Source organism: Anopheles maculipalpis, chromosome 2RL, assembly GCF_943734695.1.
Source record: "Anopheles maculipalpis chromosome 2RL, idAnoMacuDA_375_x, whole genome shotgun sequence".
Classification (NCBI taxonomy): domain Eukaryota; kingdom Metazoa; phylum Arthropoda; class Insecta; order Diptera; family Culicidae; genus Anopheles; species Anopheles maculipalpis.
In genome coordinates this window covers 86,835,188-86,859,993 of record NC_064871.1, presented here as the reverse complement: position 1 = coordinate 86,859,993, position 24,806 = coordinate 86,835,188, and the positions used below count along the sequence as shown (strand labels likewise).

General features: G+C 41.3%; 3 protein-coding genes across 3 annotated transcripts in view; 1 reads left to right on the top strand and 2 right to left on the bottom strand.

Annotated features, from left to right (window-relative positions):
- Positions 1 to 18,188, bottom strand: part of LOC126567939 (peptide transporter family 1-like) — a 490,614-nt gene extending 472,426 nt beyond the window's left edge. The window contains exon 1 of the mRNA XM_050224313.1: positions 18,183 to 18,188. The gene's annotated coding sequence lies outside the window, so the exon portion shown is untranslated. The remainder of the gene's footprint in view (positions 1 to 18,182) is intronic.
- The window catches only part of LOC126567956 (diacylglycerol lipase-beta-like), a 300,577-nt gene that overhangs the window by 261,188 nt on the left and 14,583 nt on the right, over positions 1 to 24,806 (bottom strand). The window lies entirely within an intron of this gene.
- Positions 5,839 to 7,881, top strand: LOC126567575 (caspase-14-like). The gene is given in 5 exon segments (XM_050223792.1): positions 5,839 to 6,164; positions 6,981 to 7,207; positions 7,281 to 7,553; positions 7,618 to 7,750; positions 7,806 to 7,881. Coding segments are annotated over 5 exon segments (1,035 nt in total).

Sequence of the window (24,806 nt, the reverse complement as noted above, 5' to 3'; positions counted from 1 at the left end):
TCACCCTGTCGACAAGAACCTTACGCAAGAGCCGACATTCTTTGAACCTAGAGCATGATGAAACAAAAAATACAAGATAACATCCTCAACTGCGCACGACAACACTGCTGGGGATGGGTGACCGTTTTCCTCTCTCAGGAGTTTCCCAGTAAGTCGTAAAGTCAAAATTGGAATCAAGCGGCATTACTAAAACCCGGCTTACATATGTCAGCTGCTGCGAAAGCTCGCTTTGAGACCCTTTTTCCCGAAAATTCCAGCTGAAATGAAAGGATTTAGGAAATCTTACTGTAATTACCACGTCAGGGACCAGGATAGGCAGGTCAAATAATCGCAAATATTGATAGTGGCCGATCGGCAGCAGACCGGAAGTTTGTTGGAATAGAAGAGGGTGCAGGCATGCGTATATGGGGTTCCCCATATTTATCGGCATAGTAGTGTGCAAGGGAAATGTGATTGGATTAAGGAATTCTTTCCTTCTCTGGTCGAGCCTAACGATCGACAAAATTGATGGGTTTATGATCATTGGAATTCGCATGGCTAGTGGTATAATAGGTTTTTGCAAAACCATAATCTATTTGAGATACTAACATCACATTTTTTTGTGGGTAAAAGCATGAAAAGCTTACGGTTGACTTATTTATAATATACCAAAGTTCACTTATTCTTAAAAGAACTGTCAAAAACTCTCTTTATAGCAGCTTTTATGGCGACCTTCATTAAGTACAGGTTACAACGTTACAAGCGAATTCAAACCACCCGGATCCCATTCCAACGTCTAACCATATATTATTCAACAGCACCGAATATAATGGCGTAGATAAAAATTAAATATTAACCTCACTTTCGACCTTCTTAGCATTCGCCAAGCATTTCCTCTCCCTCCCATCCCGTTAAGATTGACATAATTCAACGCCACTGTCACACTTACCCTTAGCAAAACCTCTGACATTTGGCTGACGTTATCCGGTACTTCACACGAAGGTGACAAAAGCTGCTCAAATTGATTATCGTTTTCCTTTTGACTCGCATCGAGGTGCGAGTGATTCATTGGTGAATGTTTTTTTCTCTCTCTCTCTCTCTCTCTCTCAGCTTTAGAAAAGGAACCTGAACGCCGGACGACCACCAGAACCCTAACTATCAACGTTGCAAAGGGAACGAATGTGTTCACCATGTGAAGCAACCTGTTCGGGTTTCTTTTGGCGGTGGCTTCAACCATCACCTTCACCGCCTCAGAGTGTTCCATCTAATTCAGCAACCATAAAAATCTCCAGAATCCATCAGCCATCATGCACACCGGTAACGGGGATGCTACCCGATCGTGCTACGGGGACGTATAAATTTTTCGTTCCAAAGATTGATTCACACCTGCCCCGGAAAGACGGGGGTTGTTTGCGTTCGTGCGATTCGCTCCGAGGCAGAAAGCTTGCCCAACCAGAACCGGAGTGGTGGTGGCGGAATGGAAGCAAAAGGACACCCCTGACGCGACACTGCAGATATGCTGCGGTACCGATCCGATGTCGTATTTCAATCGAGAACATCTTGAAGTGGCATAAAAAGGAACACATTACAGCTCGAATTCCTGCTCGAAACGACCAGGTGCCCGGTGCCCGTGCGCACCAGGCAGCAACCGATCGGAATCGAACCCGTTACACTCATGGTTTCTTTATCACGAAAGAGAACGAAAAGAAGAGGAAGAAAAACTTATCTGCTTTTATGTATTTCTTTGGAAGCTGGAAAAGAAAAAGCTGAATGGGGAGCTTTTTATTTCGGGAAAACACGAAACTTTTCTCGCAGTTTTAGTGAGTCTTTTTGCGGTTGGATGTTATTTTATTAGAGAATTTTTATAGAGCTGAGCTTCTTCTAGGGGGTATTTGACTATTTTAGCTATTTCTGGTTTGATGTCCATTTTTTATAGATGAAAGAACCTGCACAAATCATTAAAAAATTATAGCAAAGTAAATGTTGAAGATACATTTCTATAAATTTATACCATTATACATCGGCTTTTAGACATTAGTTTAGTTTTAAACAAGACTCTAATAAGAGAGAACCAACAAGAAAAATAAACATTTTTCGAACTCGCAAAGCTCGTTCACGAACATTTAACTGTATAAATTCTACCAGTAAAACCTGTCCATAATCCTACATGCTGCTGTTCGATCACTCGTATTTCCTAACCAGCGTCAGGGACCGCCCTTTCCTACCATCCACCAAATGTATGTGTGCCTTGCTACACGAATGCGTGTGCGTTTAGGTGCGAGAGGTTTTATTTGTATGGGATGTCTGCCTGTTTACCGTGCTAATGAATGATGCTCGTCTGCGTGTGTTTGCACAAGCACAGCCGAAAACTAAAAGGCGCACATTTTAATCAGCAAAATCCATTTCACACACGCTCGCTTTACCCACTTTGATAAGGTTAGTGCAAATACTAACGCAAATGCATCTCGAGGAGTTCCGAATACGAATGATGGTTTTATTGCTAATTTTATTTTCTCAGCTACGAATTTGGATAAAATGTATTTGAACATTTCCATTTCCTTAAGCTTTGCGATTGGCAAGCGTTTATTGTACCGGCTGTGGAGCAGGTTCAAAAGCTGCAGCTAAATTATTGGATCAAACGAATGATTTCATCGTCAATTTTAGGCGTCAACTTCAGAGAACTCTTTCGCTAGGCTTGATGCATTAGATCAAAAGCTAAAACTACCACATAATGGAATCCAATCGAAATTTCCCGCAATGAAGTGTTAGTTTGGACGCTAAGTCAAGCGGGCATTGAGTATGACTGCCGAATAAACTTGAACCTTTTTTTTTCCAATGCACGTTATATTTATTCACACAATCGAACAAGAAATAATTTTCTAGTTCCTTCTTCTCTCTCAGCGGTTTTTTTTTTTTGCTACTCGCTCTCGCTCTACTCCTTCTTCCCCACACACTCACAGCGCGTGTTTGCGTCATACTTATCTTTGCGCCATAATCATACTTATCTACGGATCCATAGGCAACATGATTCACCTCCAGCGTAGCTCAAAATGCTCACCAAATGTAGAAACTCTTGAGCGATTAGACGACACATGCGATTCTCAATCGTGTGTCCGCTGTTGTTGCTTCAGGTACCTTCTAACTCTTCCATTCATGCGTGCGAAAAAAAAACTCTCATCTTTAGTTTGTGTGCGATTGAAGCACACAAAAGTCAAACCGTAACATTGCACCGTTCATTACCACGCACCCACAACTAATTTGCTATCATCCAATAATTCCATGAAAATATTCATCGTGAATTATACATTCCCCTAACCAAAAAAGAAGTACAGAAAACAAAAACGAAAATCCTCTTCATTCAGGAATGTTCGCATCTGCAGCAGCGCATCAGCTCATTTTAATAAAGTCCATCCGTCCAAATTCCAATCATCTCAAGAATCTCATCAAAGAAAGATAATAAATCCAATCGTACCGCTCCGTCTTCATCCGGCTAGTAGAACTGAAGCAAGCCTTAAGAACAAAAGCTTACGAGAAGAAACGCAAGCGGAGAAGAAATCCCACGGCGTGAAGGGGATCGAGAGCTGGAAGCAAAAATTCGAAAGTGAATTGCTGCTCATCGATTTGTTTAATGAAAATCGCTTTCCCATGGATGGTGTTTCCGCTCATCCTTCAGCTTCTCCCGTGGCCGGACGTTGCTTCTTGTTCGCGCCAGGCGTTGCTTCCACTGGTGGTGATTTCCATTTCATTAGCTATCGCTCCAGGCAACTAAATGAGAGAAAGGGAGAGAAAGAGCTAAAATGCTCGCAACGTTTCAAGTTTATCAAAATTAATCCCACCAGAAAACCCTTTCGGCAACACGATAAAGGGTACACCGGACTATTCCCAGAGCCATGACTACTACCTTCCATTTCGGGATGTGCCAAAAGAACGTTCTGTTCCTTCCCGGATGTCGATTTTTTTTCTTCTATTCTCTTTCAATTTATATAATAGTCTAATACACATCAAACATGACCGGATTGAGTAAAATCCGATTACATGCACACATAAAATTTGCACCTACATCTTCGGTGTAGGCTTATTGGTTTTTGGGAAGCTGCTCTAGCCCCCTTCAACAGGATGGACAAATGATTATGCTTTTGTTAAACTCCAAGCGTTTAACGCTCGTGAGTGTCCGTGTAAAAACCATTTGCGGTGAAATTGCTCCCCATCGACGGGAAGAGCCACTGTTCTAGTTGCGATCGAAAATTTGGAGTAAATAATTAAAATTACGGTTGATCTTAGCTAAAACGCAAAACGGATATTGTAAAATTCCTAAAAACTTTTATTCCATTTTGAAGTTGTAAAGTTTAACCCTTTACAGCATCTGTAAAAAGCTCCCCGGCATTAGAAAAAGGATACAAATGTCATTAATCCAATACTGCCACAAACTTTTGTAGCATATCTGCTAAACATCTCACTAGAGTATACATTATCTCGCATACAACAAGCCTTACGTAGCATTATACGGTGAACAGAAATTCACCAATTTAACAAATAACGTACGTTAGCCATGAATTTCAACATTAGCCATCAGTTCAAAACAACCAGCGAGTCCAGACAGTGGTCAGCAACACAAAACAACAAAACACAAACAAGTAACTTCATGCATAGCAAGCACATATATCAAACGACGAATGATATCCGGCACTTTTTAGCCAGACTCAGCAATCGGTCGCACCGCGACCAATCAGTTCAATGATAGCTACTTATTTCTTGCAACTGCAGCTATCGATCGCACCGCGACACATTTTGTGCGAGCGAGCAAAAATTATTGTAAGAATTGGGTATAAAAAAAAGTTGACTTGTCAGTCACAGAGGAGTTGTCCAGAGGTTTGTATATTCCCCTACCCAAAGTAAGGCCTCAAACCTCCAACAAGCCCGCCATGGACATTCCGTCTGAATATCCTAAGTCGCCTGGCCGACTTGCTCCGCCGATGAGCATCGAGAGTCCCCCTACCAAAGGTAAAGCCTGGATGTCTCCAACGTTCCAGTAAGGAAGATTCTAGAATCTTCAGACTGCCTGGACAGTCAGATAAAAGAAATATATTGGTCCGCACAGCTAGCAATCATGCGGAACAACATTATCGTCGCGATTATAAGTCCGAGTTTCTTCTTCCCCACCACATGGCCACCGTGAATGTAATTCTTCTTCTAAACCGATGTCCCGTCAGGGTTGCGTTCCAACAAACCCCAAATTCAAATATACATGTTCTTTCGCGGATTTAATTTCGGATAAGTTTTGTTTGTCGCAGCTAATATTTACCGGTATCTACCACTTGCCATCACCAAAATCATAATCTTGACCGTTGACATTTGTCTGCCGCAATCCGCTCCTCCGACAAGTCGCCTGTCGGAGGATTTACAAAAAAAAAAAGTAAACAATGTTCCAACAATACATACATATCATAATCATAATAATGTTTCATTCTCACAGCTGTCATGAAACGTCAATGTACACCATTACAGGGTTTACCAATCCAGTTCAAATATAAAATGGATGAAAGTTATCGATGGCGCCAAATTTGAGAAATAGTAATACGATTTTGAGGAGTTAACTGATGATTTTGAATTCGCTTTCCAAACTTGATTTCGGTCGTGCTTCTCTTACTAAGCGTTGTACAAATTGGAAAACAACCAATTTCATATTTGAACTGGACTGCTAAACCCTGTATCTTATCTTCATTCTTATCTCGTTACGTCTGCAGAACATAAAAACGTCAAATTGGCTGGAACGTACCCAACAGTATCGAGGTTGATCAAAGAATCAAAAGGTTGAATAAAATTGTGTGTATTGTGTGACTGTAACGCGAAAGCGAAATAATGGGCAGCTTCAGCTCCAAAAAACGGGTTTCCAAGAGTGAACGGAAGAAATCCAACCACACGGAACAGATGATAGCATCAGACGGCTATAGCAGGAACACATCAAACGTGACGGTGACGAAAGCGGTCAAAGTAACACAGACGGCGACCAGTACAAGAACGTCAATAAATTCTGTAACATCGCAAACTATTCGATCATCCGGGACGACAACAGCATCTACTATTGCACCGAGAAGCCCATCGCTGCCGTACACACCGGTGTACAGAAGACCCTCGCTTACCATATAAAGTGATGCTTCAGCGGTGAGCAGCTCCACAAGCACACGGTATGATGCATCATCGTTTCTAGGATGATTAATCAACGTTGTGCCAAAACAAACATTATAATCTTTTTTATTTTTTTATTTTTAATCAGCCTTCCAGCTTACGATTTTAACAAGCCATCGTTTACTTATAAGCCGTAAGTACGACAATTAATAGCACCTTCTTCTTCTTGGCGTAACGACCTCTAAGGTCATGCCGGCCATCGAAATGGCTTTCTAGACTGCCGATACCACGTAGTTGGTTAGTCTGATTCCAGGGTCAGACCTCTCTACGGGGGGACGGTCAGGATAATTCGAACCCCGGTCCTGCTGTTTGAAGATCGGCGCCGCTATCGCGGCGCCGATCATCTGCCCCCCCCAATCCCATCCCATCTGATAAACACCTATACAGGGTTTATCAGATTATACATAACAAGCATCTGAAACGGTCAACGGTTCGGTTTGAACAGAAACCGAACCTTTTGTAACACACACTCGTCTGATTAGATAAATCCTAAATCTGAACCCACTAAGAATGCAGCATTATATGGTGCATAGCCCTATTGGCCAAGCCATATTGCTAGCTGTACATGGTGATATACCTGATGAAAATATTGCAACATTGCTGATAAGTTTGTGAACAGCTAACAGTGGACAGTGTAGATACGCTAATGGTATGACACTTAAGTTAAAGTCTACGAATTTTGCCTATCTCGTTGCAAATTTCAATTTTTTTTTAAACTGGGTGATTCTACAAAAGCCAGATAATTGTTTAATCTGGCTCTAATTTTTCTCTAATCTCTAATCTCTAATCTCTAATCTAATTTTTTATGCCTTCAGTGTTGTTACCAGCCTCCGCACAGCACAGGACACTCAGTACCATCTGGATAAAAACGCGTACGTGCTCGTGTTTCATCATTACAAATTTAAGGACAGCGACTGCAATCGACAAGGCAGCTCTAAAGATATGCAAAAAATCAAAGAAGTACTCACTAACTATCGTTGCAGTAGTCTCGACATCAATGAAAACTATACCGCACGCGAGGTACGGCTAAAGATGCTAAAAAGTGAGTAACTTTAATGAAAGTAATCAAAACCATTACAGCATTAGCCTTTCCTAACTTTTGTTTTGAATTGTAGTTTCAACACAATCTTTTAGCAAATACAGCTGCCTGATAGTTTTTATCATGAGTCATGGAGAAATAAACGATACGATCATGGGATATGATGGCAGTATGTACTCGTTCCATGAAGATATTGTGGAGCACTGCACATCTAATCAAACGCTAAGCGGCAAACCTAAAATATTTGTCGTACAAGCCTGCCGCGGTAAAAACGCGATGGAAACGGATTCAACCAGAAGCACCGTCAGTGATAAGAGCGACATCGTTGCCTTTCAAAGTTCCTATCATGGTAAGCTGATAGCCGGTAACCTTAAAAAAAAAAATGAGATTTATTTTAACCCCTCACTTGCCAGGCACTGTATCGTACCGCCACATAGAGGAAGGAAGCTCCTTTATGCAAGCCTTTCTACGGCTGCTGCATGCAAACAATCAGCAAAGCATCATCAACGTTAATACACTGCTCAACAGGGAGTTCAAAGAGAAAAGGTAAAATACTATCGCTTACGATTGATGGTGATTTAACAAAACCTTCTCTTTGCAGGCTCGGGCAAGCACCAACACTGACCACCACGTTACAGAAGGAGTTGATATTTGGAAAGTTACTTAAACAACCGTAGGTCCATGTCCATGCCACGAGCAATGTAATGCTCGTGGCATGGAAACATCAACAACAGTGATGGGTAAATCCTTATTTTTCCCAGAGTCAGTTTAATCCGACTCCGAGACACTCCGAAGTAACGCCTTAATTATGAACAGCCGGCGGAGGGGAGAGGGAGATGAAGCGCTAAGAAACAGTGCACTCCGGAGATAACTCCATTTTTTCCGGAATTGAATCCGATTTTTATACATTGGATACAGATACAGCGTTGCAAACAAAGAATACACATAGGCAAACATTATTCATTATCTTCTTTGTTTTGGTTATGTACATTGAAGTGTTTACACCGTGTAAAACACGTTAACCTCACTTTGTTATCGACCCTTTGGATTATCAGATGTCAATGAGATTGTGAATCATGAAAGGAACAGTTACATCCGCACCAAAATTGTATTTCATTAGTTTTGCAACGATCGATTAAAGTAGAAGTTATTTGCCATTGCCGACCGATTTAAATTTAAGCCAACGAAACGAGTCATTGAGCTTATAACATCAGCGATATTAGACCGATAAGGAGAATAAACTCAAGACTGTGGGGAATAGTAAAGCCCGTGAGCAACACTTTCATGTTTTATAATAAATTATAAATGAAACCAGTGCTTTGCAGTGTTATATATCAATAAAATTAATATAAATTTTGGTATATTCATCAAAACAAATGTTTTAATCTATTAATTCATTTATTTACCAAGCTATTTATTTCGCTATTCTATCAGCTATTTATTCAGCTATTTCATATTGAGCTTATTATTAATTAAGCTATTAATTTATTTATTAATTTAGCAAATATTTTATTTATTTAGTAATTTATTAATTTATTTCACCATTTATCTATTTAGCTATTTACGTATTTTTAAGCTATTTACGAATTTATTTAGCTATTTAGTTATTTTTTTATTTAGAAAATATTTCATTCATTTAGATATTCATTCATAAATGAAGCAAATATTTCATTTTTTTTTTTGCAATTCATTTATTAGTTTAGCTATTTATTTATTTATTTAGCAATTTATTTACCAATTTGCTTAGCAATTTATTTAGCTATTTAGTTATTCCGCTGTTTATTGATTTAGCTATTTAGCTATTTATTTATTTAATCATTCAGCTATTTGCTTATTTATTTAATCATTTAGCTATTTATTTTTTATTTATTTATTTATTTATTTATTTATTTATTTATTTTTTTACTTATTTATCAAGCGATTCATATTGTTGACGCGTAGACGTCAAGAGGGCCATTTGACGAAAGCTAGTTTCGTCAAGTGAGTAGCGAGAAAATAGAGAGTAGTGAGTTGGTCTCCCACGATAGGAACACTCATGAAAAACTTATAAATAGGGCTATAAAAAAAAGAATAAGACCTCTTGCATTTTGGAACCTCGAAAGCTACAATCCTGTTTGGTAACTATTACAACAAAAAATCGATCCGAAATTTCGCGAAGCTGTTCACATATATTTTTTATCTATTTATTTAACTATATATTTAGCTATTTATTTAGCTAATCTTTTGTTTATATTTTAAACTTAAATTGGTGTGCTATTGTGGCTAAACAAAAAAAATTAAATCTATTTTGTATTCAAATTTTCAAAAACAAACCTACGAAGCAACAAAACACGATTAATTCAATGAAAAACTCAGCAACAAAAATGAAATAACAATCACAAGAAAATTCTGATTTTAACACGAAATGTTCAAATGAATTTAACATCAACCGACGAAAGTTCATTACTAACACTCGATTTTTATATCATTCAGTTCGTACAGTGAACTGAGTCCATATAACAAGAGCTACTTTCATAGATACGTTTACAGTTGATTGGGAAAGTTTGTTTGCTCGAGTCAAACATCGTGACAATGTAATTGGGTGGAACAGAAGTAGGAAGTAACCAAACCTTTTCAACCTACAATCAAAATTTGATCGAGCAGACAAAAAGGTAGCTTTTTTGCGTATGCGACACGATGTAAAAAAAATTTAATACTAAAAAAATTCTACTTTATCTTTGGTGTAAAATTGATCACAGTTGCAGGACAGTTCCATAAGTATTCATTTAATTTACGAATTCTTTTTTAACAGTTAGTAGGACGAAAATTTTGTTTATTTTGATTGCGGTGCTTGTGGGGTGATTTGAACGGAGGTGGAAACAATGACGATAGAAGGCGTGTTCTTTTTCAAATTCGGCAACATCCGCACCGGTGAAGAGTAAAAACGCGTGAAATCCACGCAAAAATTTTGTTCGACTAGGTACCAATAATAGGTAAGCCTATTTTTGGACAAGGAGATAAAAATAGGTAAGCCTAGCATAGATATTAAGAGTGGTCTGGTAGCCGAGGCGATAACGGGCAAGCCACCGAATAATAACACCGACTAAATCGTGGATCAAATCCCATCCGGACCGTGCCCTCAAATCCCATTAAGGATTTACGTAAGCCCATTATATGACCAGCATCACCTAACAAGAGCTTTAAGCTAAGAAAAACAAGGAATAAGACAAATAATAAAGAATAGATAATAATTAGAAAGAAATTTTCTCCTTAAAATTTCCATTAGTATATCTCCTTTCCGTACTTATACGAATTCCTAAACGATATTTGAAATTGACACAACGTGCCCGTTGGTTTTCCATCGGAACAATATCCAACAGCCTGGTTACGCTATATGCTATCGAGGAACCAACCGATACCCCCACGATCACCTGACAATGCACTGCACAAACACCAGCACCGGACTTTCGTGTAGCCACATGGCAGCCCGTACGTCACACCCCGAGACGAACGTATCCAGCCGTCTGAAGCAAATAGCTATTGCTAACATCGGCCGATGCTTTGATGCTTGTCCACCTTAACGAACGGTTGAAAGAAATTTTCTCAGCTAAACTCGTAAATAAACGAGCTTTGAGTAACTGTCCATACCGTGGATATGCATACGGACATCGGACTGCTCGCTTCGGTCAATCAAACGGCCCGTTTCTCGGTCGGTACATTCTAACAGTCCAACAAATAGACAAGACAAACATTTACTAGAGAGAGATACATTTTGTGTCTCACCACTGGTATACACGCGGTTGTGTGAGGCAGGCAGCAAAACTATTCCAAATAAATATAAATTAACAAACATACTTCAAATCGCTCTCCGTCTGTGGTAGTGTTTTGCAAGCGTAGTACACGCTTGCGTTTCCACAACAAAATAAATTGTAGCCACAGGATTTTTTAATAAAAATGCCTCCACTATGACAACTCGGTTCAACTCTACTCCGAGCATTACCGTTATTGCTTCCAGAGCTGTTTTCCGATGTGCAGGCGACCATGTTTTAGGCAGAAACGAATTACGGTGCATCGGTACCGCTTTCAATTCTCGTATCCTAGAATATGTGCGTTTGAGTCTGAATATTGTTGAATTCTCTCCCTACCTGGCGTACCTTGGACCCCGAGAACACAGTGGCACAGAGAAGCATGGTATATGTGATACATTCGTACCAACCTGCCGGAGGATATCGATAAGGATCGATTCCCGGGCCAGTATGCAATGGGTAGGTTGTTTATTTTTCGCCTGTTTGATTGTGGCTTTGTTTATTTGTAAGGCAGGTGTACCTCGCATGCTTTTACCAAGCATTCCGACGGTTGGGATGAAAAAGAACCCAAACTAAAGCTACGATTCCTTGCAGGTTTGCCCAGGATGTCTAGATTCCAGGATAGCTAGCTGCAACTACACACTCCTAATCATCCAACTCCTCTCCCTCTAGGTGACCATTTTTATTGATATTGGATATTTCTCGACGACGAGAGTTGAGCAGGCTTGCTTTTTGCGTCTGTTGCTTTTTTCCCCGATGCAATCTCCCGGTTTATTCGGGAGAAAATTGAAATAGTTTGTCTTTCGGTTCTCAATTTTTCACGACTTCTTTTTTTTTCGTGCATCGTCTAGAGGGTTCGAAGGAAGAAAGTAGCCTAAGTTTTAGTGCAGGAAGAGATATTGCCGATGTAGCACAACAACTACAAAAATACCACCAAAACACACCACGTCCGGAAATGAAAAATTCCAAAGCGGATTGCTCATTGCGACTCGATCTGGTGTATCTTTACTGTTCGTGGTCTTCGACAAGGGTTTTTCCACAAAAATCCATGCACCCAAACGACACACCAACGACAATGCACCGAAGGGAGGTTTCGAGATTTTTCATTTGTATTCAATTAAACTCAACAACTACCGCTGCTGCTGCTGCTGCTGCTGCTGCTCCTGTGTACGAGCTTTGTGCTTTTTTAATACTACTTCATGTAGAAGTACAACGAAAAGCGACCCACGTTGGGAACACTGGTGCAGGCTGACATTTCGCAAAAAGGCAACCCAACCCGATTGCAACTTGTCATTAGTTCACTCGAAGTACAACGACGAACATTATGCTAATGCGCTTGAATATCAAAGACAAGCGGTATTATAATACCGGCGCACTACAGTGTGGTGGAGCAGATGAAACATCATGTACCTTAGGGAGTTCATTATGCAAATGTAAGATGCATGTTTTGGGTTTGAACGTATCTGTTTTGCAGAAAGATTTTTTCTGCTAGCTTTGCGTGTAAGTTTTTTTGAAGTTGAAACACCTTTCGCTGGTTGTAAAGAAGTTTAAAGTGATTCCATTGATATACTCCAAAATGTAACCAAATCTTCTTGCGTTAACCTCATTTTTGTAATTTCAACACAAGCTCCTGTGCACTTTATGATTTTTTTTTATTCTAGGAACATTAATCTTCCGTCTCCTCTGGGAAAACTCTTCTTAATGTCAGGACACCACACTTAATCATTCGCACAACAGGCACATCCCTAGTAGGTAAAGTTGCAGCCAGGAATCGACTAAAACTACGTTCCACGGGGCTCACACAATATGCGCCGGTGTGAGTCTTAATCGAGCGCAACGATTCGTTTCGGTGAAAGTCATTATCGCTAACGTACGCAACGTGCAGCAGGCACATTTGAAAATCCAACGAAAAAACGATTTGAAATTCTTATGATTTATAATTCCCATGATGGCCGAAAAGGTGAAAGGAACTATGGGTAAGAATTGCTGCGAAATAGTGTAATTTTCAACTTACGGAAACTATCACCAGGAACTATTACCTAAAATAGTGTATACGAATGCATAATTTCGAACATATTCCTTTTTAAAATTTCTTTTATTTTATATAAGTGGCGGCCCGGTGCTGTAGGCGATAGCGGCGCTGGTACTGGGGTTCAAATCCCATCCAGAGAGAGTTCCACATCATCCAAATGCTAACGGGGCACTGATTCTTCCAAGGCCATCTTGAGAAGATGGCCATGCACAGATGTCAGGGAGACACCTGAACATGTCTTGCTGGTAATGCCTGAGTTGGGTCGTCATTGTCGAGACGATAAGATCGATCTTGTCTCACCTACAACGCAGGCAAGCAAGAATCGAGAAAGGCGGGGTGCATATTGGGACAAGTTCAGGTGCTCAATCCGGAACTGCCGTCTCATTAGCGGTAGCTTCGGCTATATACTGTAGCAGTAATTAGTTTTTCTAAGGAGGAGCGTGCTATCGCCATAGGCAGTAGATCACCGTTGAGTACTGGAAGAGTCTCGTAAGCTCTTTCAGTTACCAGCGGTGATTGTAAACCTAAAACGCTACACTACCCTAATCAAGTAGTCATAGCGCGGCGCCGAGACGTTTCTTTCGGGAGTTAAAACGTCTATACCTCTATACATTTCTGAAGTAATACCTTGGCTGATAACCTGGAAATGTTTGGTGAAGACTCATGGAGGCTTTAGTCAGTAAAAACCTGGCAGTATTCAGGAGCTGGTCCTCGCCTAAGGCCAAGGTGATTCTCTATTTTCAGATTTACTCCATGATAAAAAAATCCAAAAGGAAGAACTAACGTTTAGAGGACGCTATTTATTTAAACATAACATTTGCGATTAAAACATGGATTCAAATTTCCAAATTTTGATAGCTTTATCCGCACCAACGAAACAACAAATCAGTCATATGAATCGATGAGTCAGCAACTTGATACACAACTTGACAGCTCTATCAGTGGAACTTTAACCGTCATGGCGAAAATACTTAAGCAAATCTGCATTCAAAAAACGGCACGCCACTCCATCAAAAACGGCTATCGTGCGGCACTTTGTGAACTCCTGATATGTTCGTTTCGGTATCTACAACATATTGGCACCATTCACCAACAATGAGAGCGTCAGGAACCTCCAAAGGAAGCTGAAGAGGAAGATCGAGGGAAAAGTGGACAAATAGTTTAAAAAAACTAACTCGCGAACATGAACACGCATGTCTGGAAGCGGAAGTCGCGTCCACTTCGAATAGTTAAGGTGGTGAACACGATTTTCCCGGCGAACCGCGACGAAACGGTGATGGACAACGAGACCTATTATCTCACCCTGGATGACAATGACGTTCAAAGCACCTCGTATTTTACTTTCCACACGAAGCAAGTGAGCTCCGAAGAAGTGAAGAAGTTCATTTCACACACCGATTTTCCCAAGCAGCTGTGAAGGGATTGCCAAAGCCGCTTTAAATCAGTCGCGTCGTTCAGCAAGTAATACCACAAGGGCGAAGAGGCGATGGTTCAAGAAGGATATGGCGTCTACCCACTACTCAAAGCGACCGTTGAAGGAGCTGGTGCATGAATATCGCAGTGGTACCTAGCTCAGCTTCAGCTGAATTCTATCGAGAACTTATGGACCAACGTTGAAGCGTGCTATCCAAAAATATTGTCGCGAAAACTGAGGAGGAGGAGGAGGTGCTGGATCGTCATAATCAATTGTAAATAAATAAATAAACTGAGAAGGAATTAATAAGTAAAAGAATGAAAAAAGTACCAAAAAACATGCTTTCATGGAATGCATTGTCCACTATGGTGAATGTAACGGTTTACTGCCGCAAGGTGACTCCCAAGAGCGTGGATTTCTTTTTTTTTTTTTTTTGTTGCAATCTTAAATAATTACCTTCCATAGTAAATTTCCCGAAAACAATTATCTGCCTAAGTGTTTTTGTCACCTTCCAAAAACAGTCAATTTTTTATGCAAATGTTACCTTTGAACTTGAAAATTTTGCGTGTGTAGTGCGGTAAAACGACGAGAAGTCCCGTTTCGTTCGAAAATGTCTTGAGAGCATCGAAGGTATTTTTGGCCACTTGCCACCATAAAAAGATCAATCTCAATTCTGGCACCGTATCTTTCGTGTGCTGGTGTTATTCCTCGTCTGTATTACTTATGTTCAAGTTTGATAAAATGAAGTTAACCATTTCCATTTCTTCCAACATGGCTTTTGATAAGCATTCTTCGAACGAACGCATGGACGTTAAATGAAAACTTTAAAGTTTAAAATGATCGCTTAAGAAGTTTGGTTTATTAGAAGTCTTAGCAATGATTCAAGTTTGGCTGGCTATGCCACACTCTGGAAATCGTTGATTGCTCCTTGTTTAAGATTAACGATTGTTACGCAAATTTACGCACGAACGATTTTTACGCAAATGATAGAACTGAAAGTAAATTAGGGGGTGTACGACGAACTCGGCTAGAAAACTCGTATTTTTAAGTTAGTTTCTGTAAATCATTCACTCGACAGGACCGAGGTTTCGGACCGTTCGCCCGTAGTGTGGACTGACTAACCAACTACACGGTATCCGTGAGACTAACAAGTCATTGCGGCGTGACCTAGACGATCGCAAAGCCAAGAAGGAGTAAACACAGTGGCGGTTGAAGTGCTGTTGAAGCATTCATAACAGTAAGGTCTGATATTTTGTCCAGGAAATTATTGAAGTTCTAAGCTATTTCATAAAGCTCTAAGGGACGGCCATGTAGTGCGACAAAAAAGGGCACCAATTTTCACACGGCCGGACCGGGGTTCAAATCCCATCCGGAGCGTTTCCCAGTAGTGATTTATTTATATTATAGTCTTAAGTCTTACCATATACATAGAAAAGTTTTAACGATTTTTGGTAAAGAAACATGTTATACCCAACGGGTCCATTTTAAATCTGATTGCCCTAATCAAACATTCTAATGTCACTCGCAAACATTCCCCTCATAAAATCTCATTACACTCTCTGTCCGACACAAGATTCGGGATAGTTTGTAGATTTAATTTCATCGATATGTCAGCCAGCTGCATCAACCCTGCTGCATCACGTTATACAAACCGTCGTAACTAAGCGGACGTCATTCACTGAACTTCAAACACTTGCTTCAGAGTACACGAACCGAGCTAATTCGTTTACACTCAAATGAACTGAACAAATAAAAGCGCGACAGTAGACAACTAGCAGCAGCACCGGGATGATCCTCCTGCTACAACCTGCTAAGCCCTCTTGTACTCTCCACTGTCGGTCAACATAATTCCAGACAAAATGAACGACCATCACCCATGTATCTGCATGTGAATGTGTGTGTCTCTCGCTTTGTTCAATCAGTAACCGTTGAGCAAACGTTCCCTGTATGAAAAAGGGCAGCCTCTGCTCCTAATGTTCTGTTTAATCTGAATGACTGTACAGCCAGAAGAAGAGTAAAACAAAAATCTCAATCTTTTTTTTTTTTTTTGAATAGACGGACAAAACGTTCTACCCAACAGGACAGACAAAGATGACTCGCATCGGTTACAATCAACCTCTGCCAGCCTGGCACCGGCAAGCAGGAGAAAACAAAACGAATCAGTACTTTCCTTCAGATTAACGAAAAACAAACACTGTTAGGCATGCCGTTAATGTTCCCGAACGGGGTGGCTCCCGTATGTACGGAAGGTTGCCACCTGCAAGAACGGTGCTAAATTTTACCGAGGGAATCCGCGCTTGAAAGCATATGAAATGTTCTGGTTCCAGTCGAATACTAGAAAGCTTCGGCCAGAAGTTTCAAAAAAGTCATATCTTTGGGCAGATCCATGGCAAAAAAAAACCATGGTAGCACGAAATGTACCGTAAACTTTGGAGACGTAAAAAGAACAGGAGGAAAGGAAGAGAGAGAGAGAGAGAGAGAGAGAGAGAGAGAGAGAGAGAGAGAGAGAATACACAAAGAGGAAATAAAATGATCGTCCTAATTTCTTTCTTTCTCTCTTGGTTTGGGTCACACATACGGCCATACGGAAAAAAAGCAGGCAAAAAGTCTTCCCATTTTTTATGAGAATGGTACCAGAAGATAGGGCCTACATAATTTTAAAAAAATCCTTAAACGATTCCACGACATTTCGCTGCACCATACCCGCCACCGGTTTTGGACATGGTTATGGATCCGAACGGAACGGAACCGTTTAGCCCAGGCTGTGTGTGTGTCTGCGAGTAAGTGTGGCTTGCGTGCGTGATGGCAGACAGAAGAGCATCCCCGTTTTGACATTAAGGGATGGGAATCTCCCGACGCTAGCAACAACAGCAACAAAAAAAAAGCGGACACAGAAGTTGGAAAGAACGACTGAACGACTTTTCCTTTCACATATGTGTTTGTGTGTGCGTGTTGTTTGTGTAGCAATCGGGATCGTGCAGTAATGCGACAGTAGCACAGCTAACACTTGGAAATTGAAGACCCGACAAGGACGTACGAGAATGTGTGTGTGTGTGTGTGTGTGTGTGTGTGTGTGTGTGTGTATTGTGAGGGTGAAAAGCATTAAATAGCTGATGATGGTAATTTAAAGCCAGCGCATCGACGATTCCATTTATATCGGGTTTCTAACATGGAGGAAGTAAGAGCACCCCCCCCCCCCTCCCTCAACACATACACCGGCACACCGGTGATCGAAATTGCGGAACGTGATGCTCCCGGGGGGGAGGTGAGACTTACCCAACCCTCCCCCAGTGTAGGTTGGTTGTGATCTCGCTGGAGAAAAGGTGGCACTAAATTGTTCATTTATATTTATGAGATCGCACAGGACACGCGCGATACGGATACACAAACACACACTCACACACACAAGACGAAAACTGGGAGCTAGGACGTATCGAGAGTCTCCGAAACACTAGTTTCTGATCGGCCATTGCTTTTCAGCGTCGATGGGGTACTATTATTTTAGTGTTCCTCTGATGAGATGAGGTTCGAGAGCTCGATTAAAAGTTGTTTTTTTCTTTTGAAGATGAATTTGGGTTAGGAAATTTAAAGGAAAACGTAGTTTTATCAATTATATAGCACCATTCCACACGAACAGTTTCATTCGGTGATCTTTATGATACTTGTTTTCCCCCACAACGCAAACGGTCACGTGCGCGTATTGGGGGGAGGGCACCACATGTTGAAACACTCCGTCATTATGTTTAATGCCTCGTTTTTTCAACCCAGTGGCAACAAACAGCACAGAGCGGAGAATGTTATTTTGCACAAAACATGTTTGTGTTTCATCGGAAGCAATATTGATTTCTGTATCATTTGAATTCCAATTCAAAACGGGAAATCATAAAGATACTATTGATTGTAGCGAGTTTTAATGCTTTCGACATTTTTTTTAATGAATTTCTGACCACCTTGTACGACTTAAAAGTTAAGCAACATGTCACTCGCATCATTTTAAATTCATAAACAAAATATATTCCAAAATCCTGGTCAAAGTACGGCAGGAGGCGTGGAATAAAATGAAGCCATCTAATTTCGTTCACTCGGTCCCCGATGGAGGCGCCCAGTGTTTCATGAATATTTTATCTTAATTACACGCGCGCGCTCTCAAAAACATCGTGCTAACGGTCGGTAACGCTCGCCGACCGTGTTGGGACAATCGATTGCGTCTGACTTGGTTTCGACTTTATGGCTTTGAGTTGGTTTTTCCAAAAATTTTCTTCAATAATCCTCTTCGGCATCAACCACTCAAAAGTACGGCCAATTTTCCTAACATCAACATCCTCTATTCATCGTGCCATGGCCAGCTTCAATTAAGTTAGTAAGCTAGAAAGATGCGCCCGGATTAGGTAAGTTAAATTACCAAAGAAAACAAAAAAAAGGTGAGGTTTTAGGTTGATTTTCCCGGAGGTACAGCGAACAGGTTTGGTAGAAAAGTGAAGTGTTGGACACGTGGTAAGTTATTTCCTTGGTTTTCCCGAGATGCTTTAACGATCCTACAAAGTTAGTTTGCTAAGTGTGTTTGTCGGTTTGCTATAGACTCGTGTTAAAATCACCTTTCTATTTTGACCTTTTCTCAATGCCAATGGGCCATTAACAAAAAAAAAACCCCCCGCGCTTGTAATGAATAGCAAAAACAAAAATTTTTAACTTGTCTGGCACTCTGGAGGAAGATAATGAACAACGACGAACACAGACAAAAATTAAACAATCATAATGCCGAAGCATGATGATAAAGTGGCGTCCCACTGGGGCGAGAGCGTGTAAATTAAAAATCCGGGGCGACTTAATTAAAATTTTCACACAGTTTTTCACCTCCCTAACACTTCCAATTAAACGCTTTTGCGTTATGCGCTTGTTTCTGAAACACACACACACACAAACAAGCGTGCAAGGAAAAGCGAGAAAAAAACCTAAACTCTGTCGTGCCTCTTTTGTGACAGACTCCAGTTTATCCTTGACATCTTTCTACACTCAATCCTTTCACCTTTTAGGTGGAAAAAACCGATGCTTTTGCAGTTAGAAAAAAAAAAGGACACACCAAACTCACAACTACAAAGCCATATATTTCCCAAACAAAGTGCCCAACGGTAGCAAGCCACTACGGCAACTACTTCTACCAACACAACTTAACTGGTTCACTTCATCCGTTGCTTCACTTCCGCTTTCAACCTTGAAATTCAATTCCATTTTCCCAGCGCTGGCACCGGTAGCCAGCGAATGCTGCCGAGGCAAACTATGCCCCCTGTACAACCTGCACGAAAAAACCCAACCCAACAACAACAAAACTGGTGGCAAACGATGAAGCAGAAGTTAGTGTTTCTCCGAGTGTGTGGCATGAAAAATGGTCAATACAACTTCGTTTCCGGACGCTTCTGCTTTCCGCACTCACGCTGCACCGTTGCAACGCGTTCAATTCAATGGACTGTCGTCTCCACCCGGCTGTTTCTGGCGGTGTGGAAGCCATTTTTTCCACCTACTTTTTGAAACTACTTCTTCTCTCGCTTCATTTCCTGTTTCTACTTTTCTATTACCTGAATTGCAAAAAAGCAATTGCAGCGCGCACCGAGAACCGCAAGACAACTGCCACCGCAACAACTCGAACGGACGAATAATTTAGTAACTAGGTCGGCGTGTTTGTAGTGCTGTGGTGTTGGGCGAAAGGGCGGAGCGGTTCTTTCTTTACCCTTCTTTTTGCATGGGTGAATCATGATTTTTCTTGTTGCAAGAAATTTGCATCCCGCTGACACACTTTCCGGGACGTCCGAGAGTCCGGTTTGAAAACCGGTTTACACTGCAATCAGACGCATCAGCCCTAAACCGAACTGAGTGGTTAACCGGACAAGCAGGACACAAATAACAACGATGACGGGAAAGAAAGAGACATTATTGCTACATTGTTTTCAGCAAAGTATAGAAAGCCTGCTTAGGAGAAGATATTAAAAATGTACTCAATTATTTTTCCCAAACAAGCTCTGCCAAACAATTTCCCACAAGGAAAAAAAATGCTTAGAATTTTCTCTTCACACTCCTAACATGTGTATGGTATGTGACATCTTCTTGGGAAAAGAAATGCCATCATAAAGTATGGCTCATTCTTCCCAAACCTCCATCGACTTGATTGCATCCAACAATTTCTGATCCCTTCCCTACCACAAAATATGTAAGGAATGAACTTCATTTTCCTTCCCATCGCATTCGCGGACACACCGGTATTACATACAGTCCCCCTCAATGCGGTGGACAAAAAGGGAAAAGCATTCTAACACTCTGCCCGACTATGTACGGGCGGTGGTATTTTTGCAAACCAGTTCACAGCTGAGAGAGCTGCTGTATGCCCGTACTGCGCCCCGATTATGGACGTGAGCTACAGCCGCAGCACGATCGATTTTCCCGTGGAAAGACGTCACACAGAAGGCATGAGCAAGTGTCACCTGCCAGCTGGCACGCAGCAAGGCAAGATGCAAAAGTGCAAACATTCTCCGAAACAATTCCGGGAAAAAAAAACCCCCAACCCCGCCGAAGCCAATAAGCGATAAAGCCAGGCGCCAAGAATCGATTGGAAACTTTTGGCGTACCCGTTGGTCTTGGGGGTCCAGTGTTCCGGTTTCGATGCCAGGTAATCTGCAGGCAGCCCGGGATCAAGGCTACCGGGCTCCCGGGGCTAATGGAAGGACAAAGGCTGCTGAGAAAGTTTACTGTCCACACTGTCACGTTCACCCCACCAAACGATCGGGCGTACTCCAAAGCTTTAGCAGCTAATCAAGCGTATGTGAGCAGTTGTGCCGGACTCGCTTCTTTCTAGCTTGTAATGGAACGGGGAGGTTGAATTTTTGCACGACAAACAAACATAACAGCACGAAAAAAAAATCAAAACTTCCAGCATCACCTTCGAGCGCTATTCAATTGATGAGAAAAGTTCGCCCGAGGGAAGCATAATGTTTCCTGCGATGTTCGCTCAATCGTGACATTATCAAACTGGGGCGGAAACGAAATTAGGTCGGAAAGATTTCTTAATTAGTGTTTCACATTAAAGCCGACGCAATGTGCTGCTTGACTGTGATCAAGAAACTTCCCCATTAAATAGTGTTTAAGAGCAAAGACGTAGAGAATAAAAATTGCTAATTAGAAGTAAAAATAGTTGTTGCTAGAGATACTTTCTTTCCAGCTGGCCAACATGTTTGCACCAAATTTCGGCAGAATTCTTCGCTAGGAAGAAGCTACGCATTGGCACGCAATTGTGATGTATTTTATTGAAAATTTGCCAATAGCTCTTGAAGAACAATTCAGCCATTCCTCGTAAATATCAAATGACACATCGCTCAAGGACATGCCGAAAAACCTGTGCCAAAGTCTTTTCTTCCTTTTTCTGAAGGCTCGTAAAGAGCAAAAAAACTTTATTGATCTATTTCTTGGATAAAAGCGATACCCTAGAGAATGTATTACTTCAATTACTCTTACGTAAAGGAAAAAAAATGAGGCGGCTCACTAGACTTCCCGATACCACGTAGTTGGATAGTCAAGTCCCCACCACGGAGGGACGGTCCCGGTGGGATTTGAACCCCGTCTAACCGTTTGAAGACCGGCGCCGATGTTTCCTACACAATTGGTCCGTCTCTACAAAAATCCTTCTACAAAATATTTTCCAACACTGCCGTAAAAAGGAGGCAGGTGCTATTTACGGTACAGTGTTCTCTAGTCCAGTTCAACTTTGAGTTTGACGAGTTTGACAGCGTTCGCGTTGGGTTCGGGGTGTTTGGCGGGCTCAGTCTCGAGACTAGTGAAGTCGCTTTCGCTGCTGCGGGATAGAGCTTGCCGATCGGTCTTAGATTGGACTCTGACCAGATTGAGCTTGGAATGTCATTGAGATTGAGCTGTGGACTGCACTGGAAAACACTGTACGCAGACAAATAAATGTTAGTGCTGTCTTGACAATATTTGTTTGTTTGTTATAGTACAATAGAACGGCCACAAAACAATAGCCAGAAATCGTAAGCATGCAAAAATAGCGTCAGCAATAGTACCGGGACCATCATCTACTAATATCATCATCATCAGCAGAACCATTCATCCACAACCGAGCATGCCCGGGATAAGGCGTCAGGGAGGAAATGCTTTGTGACATTTTTGTAAAAAAAAACTTTTTTATAACGTAGTCATCACAAACGGTGTTGACAATACGGCGTAGAGGCGTCATAATAATATAAATAAATAAATAAATAAAATATTTTGACAATACGGCACTGGACCGTAAAAATCAAATGTAAATAAATAACTAAAATATTTTATAATTAAAAATTTTCTGAATAAATTAACAATATTTGCAATCAAAATATCAGTTCAGTATATTTCAATACGATGGTAAAATGAGATATATTTATCTTTAAATTTGAAACCAGAACAATCATTTTGCATGCAAATAAACTCCCTTTTTTCACTATACAATAAAAGACAATCCGTCAGCTGAAAAGAATATTTCATACCACACGCAGGCAACACCAACTCGTTTCGAACCATTCACGCTTGGTTCCGGCACAGAAAAAGCAACTTTGTTTCGAACTCCAAAGACCCGTCCACAAGTGTCCGTCCAAAACCGCGGTTTGAATGTAACTTCATCCCGAGCTGGTAAAGCAAAATGATTAATCGATACTTCCAGTGAATAGCATTACCGTCCTTAATACAGGCCGTCCTTTATGAATAAAAAGAAAAAAAACTTCCAGTGAACAAAGTCGATCGAAAGAGTTCACTTTGTCGATACGAGAAAATCGAAAGCCTGTGAAACTCCCGAAAATGAAACTAAGGGAAGCATCGGTCCTCCAACAACAAAAACACCGATAATGTACACTGCTGCCTGCGCGACACAATAAAAACAAGGAACAAAAGTCTGCACAGTGAAGGTAAATGGTTCACGAAAAGCACGTTTCGTATGATTCGTGTTGGTTTTTTCTTGTTGCTGTTTTATTGCGTTGTTTATTTGGTGTGTTGGTACTATTTCTGAAGAACACTACGCTTTCGGAGCACGTTCGCAGGAAGGAAAAAGCAGTAGGATGCTGACAGCATCGCTCTTCAAAACGTCTATACTGCTGTAAAATCTTTCCGTCTTGCTCCTCGGCTTCTACCAAAACCCTTTTTCTCTACAGTGTGGAGAGCAATTCCACTGTCTTTTAATGCCCACCGTCACCACCTGGTGACGTTCGCTACATCCGCAACACGGCGGATAAATGTCAAGGTTGACTTTGGCCGTTGTACAAACAGGCGCGCTATGATGCTATGGGGTTTGCTTCTCGATTGGTAAAACTCTTAGCACCGCAGATTGTGTACAGTGTATCACACACAACACATCGCTTCCATAAGGTTGAGGATGCAAAAGAAAGGAAAAGAGGCAAAAAGAACAGAGAAGACAAATCCGCCTGTAATGCATGTCCTGCCCCAGCCCCGAAAGACGAGAAAGAGAAGCTCGTCCAGAGGCACCGTCAGTATAGGTCCCATGCAATCCATTTCACTGTCGTACCAACGCCCTGACAGAGATAAGTAAATAACAAATGAAAACTTCACTTACCTGAATCTTAAACACCTCAAACAACTGTGGCGACGAACGGTTGGCTCACGTGCCGATGTTGATGTTGTTTTTGCGAACGGTGAATGCGGCTTGTGACTGCTGCTGACGTGCGTGTATGTTTTTGTTATTACTTCACATTTCCACTTCAGCACTTTAGCACTTTTTCCTCAACACACACAAAAAAAAGGAACTACACCATCTTAGGCTTTACTGACGACCACCGATGTTACTTGGCTTCAGAAGCACGAGAAAGATTTAAACTTTTACCATTCCCAAGCACTCGCGGGAGGTCTCGGGACGGCACAGGAATGATAACTAGAATGAAAACTTCACTTTCACGTACGCTGCTGCCTTCTGCTTTACAGGCTCTGTAACGCACGACTCGGTCTGTGTTTTACCGATGTTTTTTTTTCCTTTGTAGCTGTCCTTAAAAGCTTGTCTACCTTTGCTGATGGACTGAGTGAACTGAGCCGCGGCGAAGCAGCACAAACTTGAGCGAGAGTTTTACCATTTTCCGACCACTTTTTTCCGAGGACTCACGCGACACGGGGTTTGTGAGGTTTTGTTTTCGTCACCACTGCCACTCTCTCATTGCTCGCCGCGCGATAATTTCACTTTCACTGCACGCGTGTGAGAAAATAATATTTGCTTTTTCATCGCGAGGAAAATTGAATCAACCGCATGGCGCGCCACTGACATTCGTGTTACCACAAAATCCACGGATGTGGATCAAACACACACACACACACACACGTGATGCACATAGATACACA